The following is a 9,512-nucleotide window of genomic DNA, read 5'->3' as shown; positions in this document are numbered from 1 at the left end:
TGTTCAGAGATGTAACTAGCTGCGGTGCACCGGGACACCAGTAGATATCTTTCCTAGGGAATAAAATTGGTTAGGGCCAGCTTCGTGGGGTGAGACCCTCAGGACCAAAGGGTCTGTTTACACTGCACAGCCAGCATCCATTAACCCTTTGGGTGGTATGCCCGGAAATTTCCGGGCATACCACTAATATAGAATTAGTGGTGTCCAGGTGTGCACCACTGGCACAGCACCTCTAGAGGCTCCCCCCCACGTCACACCCTTCCAGCCCCCCCCCCCCATCACCTTTGCTCCGGTGATCGGTATGCCTGAGCTCCCCTGTCCCGCCCGCCAGCCTTCACTCATTTTACAGTGACGTCGGCGGCAGGCTCGGGTATGGTCGGCGCGGCTCGGGGGGGACTCGGGAGCGCTCAGGAACCAAGTCCTCCCGAGCCACCACAAACATCCCCCAGCCTGCCGCCGACGTCACTGCTGAATGTGACAGGCAGGGACAGCGGCGGCAGGGAAGCTCCGGCGTACTAACTCCGGAGCGCCGACGTACTAACGCCAGAGCGGAGGTGACTGAGGGGGGCTTCCATCTTCCTGTGGTGGGTTTTGCTGGGTAGGTTTGTCCTGCCCCAGCAAAACTCACCACTCAAGGGGTTAAAGATACACCAATGCCTCCGTGAGTGTCCTGTTCTACCACGATGGTTTATTTCTGCAATTCCCCCTTACTCTGGTCTGCATTGTGAAAAGACGTTTAATGACATATAATGACATATTTGTATATTTCATTTCTAGTAAATTATTTTTTGCCTCTCCCCATCAGATGGTCTTTTGTGTTCAGTTCTGGGCGACAGAGGATAATGAAGCACTTAGGCATAAAGATACATATGACCAATGCCCAACTTGAAGCCAGTATGGCAAAGATCTCCATAGCCGTGGTATACTTGCCACGGGCACTAAGGTAGGCCGGGATAAAGGACACCCAGACAGTGAGAAAGGCCAGCATGCTGAAGGTGATGAACTTGGCCTCGTTGAAGCTATCTGGAAGTCTTCGAGCCATGAAGGCAAGTACAAAGCTGATGGTGGACAGAAGACCAAGATATCCCAGCATGCACCAAAAAGCAGTGGGGGATCCTTCATTACAGTGGGTAACGATTACTCCAGGCTGGCTGAGGATGTCATGTTCTGGAAATGGCGGGGAGAGATACAACCACGTTATGCATATACCGAGCTGTATAAAAATACTGACCCCTATTACAAAGTAGGACAGCTTTGTCCCAGTCCATCTCCTCAGGTTGCTATCTGGCATGGTGGCCTTAAAGGCTATCACAACGGTGATCGTTTTGGCCAGGATACAGGAGACACATAGTGAAAAACTTATGCCAAAGGCCACCTGGCGCAGAAGGCATTTTTGGGGCTGTGGATAGCCGATAAAAGCTAAAGAACATAGGAAGCAGAGAGACAGCGACAGGAGAAGAAGACAACTTAGAGAGAAGTTATTGGCTCTGACAATGGGAGTAGTCCTGGAGTGGACAAATAGTCCCAACACGACAACTGGGATTGTGCAAGAGAAGATACTGGTGGCCACCAAAGTGGCTCCTAGTGGTTCTTCGTAGGAGAGATACTCAGTCTTCTTCAGGACGCATTGATTCTGCTGGGCACTTGGCCATTGGTCCCATGGGCATCGAAGACAGTCAACAGAGTCTGACAGAGAAGAAATCAGATATCAGTATGTGGAATAAATACTTAAATTTACTAAAATGGGAATCTATTGAAGATGGGATGCAGTGGTGGGATTCAGCCGGTTCGCACCGGTTCTGCAGAACCGATACCTAATGTGCTACCGGTTCTGCAGAACCGTTTGCTAATGAGCGTGCTGTTGGCCGGGTAGAGGCTGAATCCCACCACTGAACTGCCCCACACACAATCCCATTGCGCAGCTCACCTGCAGCTGCGCAAACCCGGAAGCACTTCCTGGCGTCGTACTCACCAGGAGCGGCTGAAGGAGAGGAGAGCTCTGTGTTGGGCGTGGGGCGTCCTCCAACCGCAGCCCTGCACTGCAGCCACCCTGTATGAGCCTCCCAGAGGAGGAGAGAAGATGAGCTGCCGCAGCAGAGTCTGCTGCTGCGGCGCCAGTGACAGTCCCAGGGCTATCCCGCCCCTCCCCTGCTGATCGGAAATCCAGTTACAGCCAGCGCCCCCACAGAGCATTACCGCTGTACCAACCAATCGGTTGTGCAGCAGCAGCCTGCAGAAGGCGGGATTCTGTATCCCTGTTTGAGCATGGCCGCGTTGTGGTTGATGACCCCCCGCATCCTGCGCACATGTCCCCCCACTACCTCGTGTGTGGGCCTGCCTGCCTGCCTGCCTGCCCACAAGTGACTTGCAGGAGCGCTCATGCTGAACAGAAGAATTATGTGCGGATGTGGAGCAGGAGACAGGAGTGCTGAACGGCAGCAGGAGACAGGAAGCAGGGGAGCAGGAGACAGTCCACCCGCTGATGCCGGGGGAGGTAAGGTCAACAAAAAAACGAAGGGTGATAGGGAGCGGGTGCAAGTTCTAGTGCAGGCAATGTATGAGTGCCATGGGATGGGAGTGACAGGTGCCACACCAAGTGTAGTGGGGTGTATGGAGGGGCACAGGCTGAGGGTAACACAGAGGAAGGGGGGCTGAGGGCCACAGGCTAGTAGTAATGGTGGCCACACAGAATGTGGGGGGGGGGGAGCATGCTGGGTTTGATGGGGATGTGTGAGAAAGACACACTAGGGGAAGGGATGTGTGGGAGAGACACACTAGGTGAAGGGTGGTGATGAGCATTACGGTGCCTGGCATTTGTAACAGGCATCATGGTGTGTGGCACAATGTGCAACAGGCATCATGGTGTGTGGCACAATGTGTAATGGGCATTACGGTGTGTGGCACAATGTGTAATGGGCATTACGGTGTGTGGCACAATGTGTAATGGGCATTAGCATTACGGTGCATAGCAGAACATGGCATCATGGTGTGTTGCACAATGTATAATGGGCATTACAATGTGTGGCTTTATGTGCAATGGACATTACGGTGTGTGGCTTTATGTGTAATGGGCATTAGCATTACGGTGCATAGCATAATATGTATAGGCATTACGGCATGCAGAATAATATGTAACTTAATCTAGTTTTGTGTAGCTCTTTTATTGTTCTTATATGAGTATTTAGACCCTTATTCTGATTCACTCGCAGAGGCAAATTCCTTCTCAAATAAACAAAACTATATGCACTGCAGGTGGAGCAGATGTAACCTGTGCAGAGAGAATTAGATTTGGGTGGGGTTTTTCTTCAAAGTGAGATCTATATTGCAGTGTAAAAATAAAGCAGCCAGTATTTATCCTGCACAGAAACAAAATAACTCACCCAAATCTAGCTCTCTCTGCACATGTTACATCTGCCCCTGCAGTGCACATGGTTGAGAAGGAATTTGCCTCTGAGAGTGAACCAGAATAAGGGCCTTAATGCATGAATTACTAAATCACTTCTCGGTATATCTTTTGGTATACCGTATATACTCGAGTATAAGTCGACCCGAATATAAGCCGAGGCACCTAATTTTACAACAAAAAAACTGGGAAAACTTATTGACTTAAGTGGGACCCTCACTCGAGTATAAGCCGAGGGGGCTTTTTCAGCATAAAAAAATGTTCTGAAAAAGTAGGCTTATACTCGAGTATATATGGTACTTAAAGTGGCCATTAGGACATAGAATCTGTTGTTAATTTATTTGAACCCCACCACTGATGGGATGTTGCTAAGGGCAACCAATCAGATTGTATCTATTATCTTCTAGAACTTTCTAAATAAATAAGAAGTTGAGTCTGATTGGTTACTATGGGCAGAACTCCCATCTTAGTAAATGTATCTCTTATTGTCTAAACAATATATTCGAATCCTGGAATCAGAACTTTTGTGACATCATAAAACTGTTTTTTTTTAGCTAAGTTGTGGCGGCATTGGTCCTCTACGGCATATAAACTTTAAAGGAGTTGTATCTTGCTCCTTCCAAGGAAATGATAAAGGTACATTTGCATGTGAGTGGCAGACCATTACTGGGTCATCCCGCCAATATGTTGTGGGCCATGGTGGCTGTGACACCACACACAGGGGGTTATTCTGGTTGGTGCGGCCAAACGTGCGTACGTTCCATATTAATGTACGCTCTCCGTACGCGGCCGTTGAGGTTAAGTCCACCCACAAATCTGCCGCATACGTACGGCCAGAAACAACGTCGAAGGGGAGTGGCGTACAATTGAGCGTACGCTAACGTACACGGACGGACCAGCCCTTACACATCGACAACTGGCGTACAACAGAGCGTACGCCCCCGTTTACGGACGTCTCTCGTCCGTCTTCCCACCGACTTCTTGCGGCTATCTGAGCGTACGCCACCGTGCACGGATGGGTCTCTATTGTTTTCAATGGAAAACTCAGCGTATGTCACCGCTCATGAGAGTGAGCGTACGTCCGTGCACGCTGGCATACCCTTCACATGTATGGACCTGCAAATCTAGCCTTTCATCTATAATTAAGGCAATTAGATGAATTATTCTAATTGTTATTCAATTTTTGTTTTATATTACCTCAATTGTCTACCTTAATGAACACCCTAATAAAAATACATTTTAACCCTCCTTACATGTATATTTATTATGTTCTAATGTTGCATTTTAATCACTATCTATGTGTCCCCACATTGCTGTTACTTTTAGATCAACTTATGTTGATGTTACAGTGAAAACGTTGACACATGTCGACTTGTGTAGATTGAGTGTGCTACTGTGTAAAGTCTATGAAAGCACGTAGTGAATGTGTTTAACTGTTTAACAAATACCTACCTTAGCATATATAAGCAGGTCTTAAAAAGATTCTTACCTTAAATTAAACAACCCTTTAAATGTCGAGAAGTATAGAAAGATAAGCTTCCAATGTGTTTGATTGCTGTGTGTGGCTTGCAGGTAGTGAAATAATGGTTTGGACTTAATAGACTGCAGCATTGCTTATTACATTCAGGTGTATGTGTTTGAGTAGTAATCAGCGTTAATTAGCAAACCCAGGCGCACGCAGGCATGCGGTATCTGTAGGGGTGGTCTGAGGTGGCGGTTGGCGGCCGCCTGTTTTGTGTCCGAAATGAACGGTGCTTTAGCCGATCGAGCGGTAGTAGCACCGTTCATTTTTTGTGCACACCCCCGTGTACGCCCATGTTTACGCCCATTTTCCCTCATTATTTCGGCCGCTCCCCTCAACACGCCCCTATGCCGCCCCCAATGACCGTACTCTCGCGTACAGGTTTTTTCGCACGGAGAGACCCGTCCGTAAGCGTTGTAGAGTGTTCTCGCCTGCGCATTGGAGATGGTACGCATGCGCAGATCATTAAAAACCCCGGAACGTATGCGTACGGCCCGCCCGCACCAACCAGAATAAGGCCCACAGTCACTGCGACTGTAAACATGGCTGCCCGACAGGAAGGGGGCTGCCGTTATACAAAAAATTTCGCATTTTTAGCGGAGGAGTGGCATGCGACTGACGTAAATCCATAGATTGGTGATTTCCTACCCAGAGGCAAATCCAGTGATGTCACAGCAGCTTTAATAACTGCAGCCACAGAGTTTTTACCTGCATTTCATCCCATCGGGAAATATGAGAATAACATCAGCTGTTACTTAGGGTTTAGTGGTCCATTGCAGTACCTGTCTGATTGGAGATATCGCCCGGCGGACAGGCTACGCACTGGAAGCAGCATACAGGCTTTCCCGGTAGGGCGACTTTTCTAAAACCCGCTGAACAGCTGTGACTGCAGATAGAGTCTGGGATCTGGGGAGAAGACAGGAACAAAGTAACAGTAATGTGCGCCTGTACGGAGCAACACGTGTCTTGCTGTTTTGGGTGCCATCTAGTGGCCTCTGGCGTCTAAGACACTTGAATTCTCCCTATAGAGGCAAGGAGCAGTGCTAGCCTTTTATTATATAGGATTATAATCGCATGTGTATCAAACAAATATATGTTTTACTTTCACAATGGTTAACCCCCCATAGTGCAATCTCAAACAGGTATGTAAATGGATAGGGCAGAAAGCAGGGGTTCTGGAATATAAATCAGCAGTAGCTAGGTTGACAGTAAACAGGTAATTGAAACAGTAATTAAGGCTGAAAAAAGACGTTAGTCCATCGAGTTCAACCTATGTAACTTGTAACTACTGACGTGAGTAAGTCATATCTATTGGATTCCCTTAGTGGCCAAAATGTATCCAGTTTTGATTTTAAATTCATTAACAGTAGTTGCTGTAACCACCCCCCCACCGGCAATGAGTTCCTGAATGTTACTGCTCTAATGGTGAAGAATCCTCTTCTTAATTCAGTAAGGAATTTATTTTCCTTGAGCCTCATGGTATAGGCCTGTTAGTGACCAATCATCTCCCAGTTCCATATGATTCCCAATCCTGTATGTGAACATACTAAGCATATCTCCTCTCAACCTCCGTTTCTCCAGTGAAAACATATTCAGCCTGGTTAGCCGATCTTTGTATTCTAGTGATTCGAGACCTTTTACTAGTTTAGTCGTCTTCTCTGTACCAGTTTAGTCGTCTTCCCAAAGTCCAGCCCCCTACTGACTTCCTCATAGAAGCTAATTAAATTAGTCTGACATGATATATTTTTGACGAACCCATGCTGAGCCTTACTTATCACTTTCTTCTGGTCTAAGAAATTTTGGATACTACCTATCTCTTATTATTCCTTCTAATATTTTCCCCACAATGGATGTAAGGCTGACCGGTCTATCCCCGAGGATTCCTTTAGGGATTGGAATCCCTGGTGATCATATCTACAAAGTCTGGTGAGTGCTGTTTTCCCAAACTTGGGAGTATCTGTATTTATATAGCCTTGTGAGCCCTGGCTACACTGTTATGTATACAGCACCCCAGCGGCTGTCTATTTGAAGGGTGAGAGTGCAGGTTTTTGCATGTATATGTATGTGTATATATATATATATACATATATATATATCCCAATACTTCCTGCGCGCTTATATGTCGTGTTTCCCAAATATAACTGTTTACAAATAACACAATTATGTACAATAAATTTAGGGCTGCTTCACCACAAGGTTTCCAGAGGGCTAGGAAACAACACCCACAAATCGCTCCCCAATAGTGGTACAGCGCCCAGATAAATTCAATAGTCCACACGTTCCATCAGACTCCAAATAATCAATAAAGTGTTGAGTTTCCAATAATGTGTTTTATTTCGTTCTTCAAATAGCGGTATGACAAAAACCCCAACGCGTTTCGTCTTACACAGACTTCATCAGGGGAATAGTTAGCAGTCTACAAGTATAAACAGAGTTTCAATACATAAAAAGTGGAACAGGTGGTTTATTCTCATATGACCAAATTAGTTAAAAAATATATATATTGGCTCTTTAAAAATTAAAAAATAATAATAATAAAAGATAGAAAGATAGAAGTGTGGTGGTGAAGGAAAATAATTATTGAATAGTGAATTATTAGTGCGATATATATATATATATATATATATATATATATATATATATATAAATATATATATATTTTTTATAATATAAATTTACATACTAATTACCTTTAATTAGTATGTAAATTTATATTATAAAAAAAAAATATTTATATATATATATATAGAGGTCGAGAGGACCGGCACTTAGTATATCCAATAGGTCAACAGGTGAGGTGCCTTCCACATCAGAAGTATATAATAACGATTTTCAAAAAAATGAAAACAGGAGGCGGCACTCAAAGAAAACGTGGGTAAATTGTATTAAAGCATAAAAGTGCAAAACTGGTCAGTATACATGGTCAACAGTTTCGGAGCTGACGCCCCTTCCTCAAGACCACTGACACATCAACTGAATCAAACAAAACATAATGGTGAAGTGCAGAAAACGAAAAACAGAATGCTGTAACAAATTGCATTTAAATAGTGTAGCACTTACGTGATACCAGGGCATTGCAGGACGCCAGAAACAGCTTCCTGCTGTGTGTGTAATCACCTGACCTCTGACATCAGTCAGTTGTCATGGCAACAGGATGAGCGTCCGTGCCTGTGTCTGGACGGAGAGAGCAATAAATCAAAGTTGTGTTAAGAGCGCTCTGTCCCTGTGTAGGGAGACGCATGTAAACATAAGTGGTGAAGCATGTTAGGTGCCTGTGCCGTGTTGAAGATATAAAGATTTAAAATGGATTAAAAAACGTGGAGCTCGAATAGAGACAAGCAGAGGATGTATTCTAATATATTTAAACCGCTGGTGTCACGCATGTGTGTCTAATAAGATTAGCACATATACATATTAGGAAGTGTATAAGACAATTCAATATATCATATATTAACTCATTACATTACATCAAATATTTAAAGAAGACATATATAGTATGTGATACGCGGGCATCCTGCATTCTTGTCAGGTTCTGCTAGATTTGAAACTTGCAACACAATGTTGTATTGTTGTGGGAAATACTGTCCCACTGCATAATCTAGTTTTACTTCACCACAGAAAGGGAACCAATGAATGATAATTTAATACCCCGTTACTATACTGCTACCTGGAGGGCTGTTAGGGAAAATATTTTTACAGGAAGATATTTAAAGATGTTTTTTCATTGAGTCCGCGGGGGGCCATTGAGTCCAAAAGATGGATCCAATGGGTCTCCCGCTGGAGGAGCTTTCTCAGTCGATCACCCCCCCGGATTGGCATGGGGGGGCACACAATCATTCTCTGTCCCAGCTTAGACATCTCATTATAGAACATGTACCCATGCCAATCCGGGGGGGTGATCGACTGAGAAAGCTCCTCCAGCGGGAGACCCATTGGATCCATCTTTTGGACTCAATGGCCCCCCGCGGACTCAATGAAAAAACATCTTTAAATATCTTCCTGTAAAAATATTTTCCCTAACAGCCCTCCAGGTAGCAGTATAGTAACGGGGTATTAAATTATCATTCATTGGTTCCCTTTCTGTGGTGAAGTAAAACTAGATTATGCAGTGGGACAGTATTTCCCACAACAATACAACATTGTGTTGCAAGTTTCAAATCTAGCAGAACCTGACAAGAATGCAGGATGCCCGCGTATCACATACTATATATGTCTTCTTTAAATATTTGATGTAATGTAATGAGTTAATATATGATATATTGAATTGTCTTATACACTTCCTAATATGTATATGTGCTAATCTTATTAGACACACATGCGTGACACCAGCGGTTTAAATATATTAGAATACATCCTCTGCTTGTCTCTATTCGAGCTCCACGTTTTTTAAATCTTTATATCTTCAACACGGCACAGGCACCTAACATGCTTCACCACTTATGTTTACATGCGTCTCCCTACACAGGGACAGAGCGCTCTTAACACAACTTTGATTTATTGCTCTCTCCGTCCAGACACAGGCACGGACGCTCATCCTGTTGCCATGACAACTGACTGATGTCAGAGGTCAGGTGATTACACACACAG

The 9,512-nt window shown here is 44.8% G+C and overlaps 1 protein-coding gene across 1 annotated transcript; it reads right to left on the bottom strand.

The window, feature by feature from the left end:
* Positions 1-674: 674 nt before the first annotated feature.
* LOC146075915 (vomeronasal type-2 receptor 26-like) lies at positions 675-8,724 on the bottom strand. Its single transcript, XM_083185603.1, has 3 exons — positions 7,986-8,724; positions 5,708-5,831; positions 675-1,686 (listed from the first exon to the last, which is right to left on the bottom strand). The coding sequence occupies exons 1-3, from the start codon at positions 7,998-8,000 to the stop codon at positions 782-784; spliced, it is 1,044 nt and encodes a 347-aa protein (XP_083041729.1). The 5' UTR covers positions 8,001-8,724; the 3' UTR covers positions 675-781.
* Positions 8,725-9,512: the final 788 nt, after the last annotated feature.

This window comes from Crinia signifera, chromosome 4 (assembly GCF_055691185.1).
Source record: "Crinia signifera chromosome 4, ASM5569118v1, whole genome shotgun sequence".
In the NCBI taxonomy this organism is placed as follows: Eukaryota; Metazoa; Chordata; class Amphibia; order Anura; family Myobatrachidae; genus Crinia; species Crinia signifera.
Note: the sequence above shows the minus strand (reverse complement) of the source record. Positions and strands in the feature narration are given on the sequence as shown.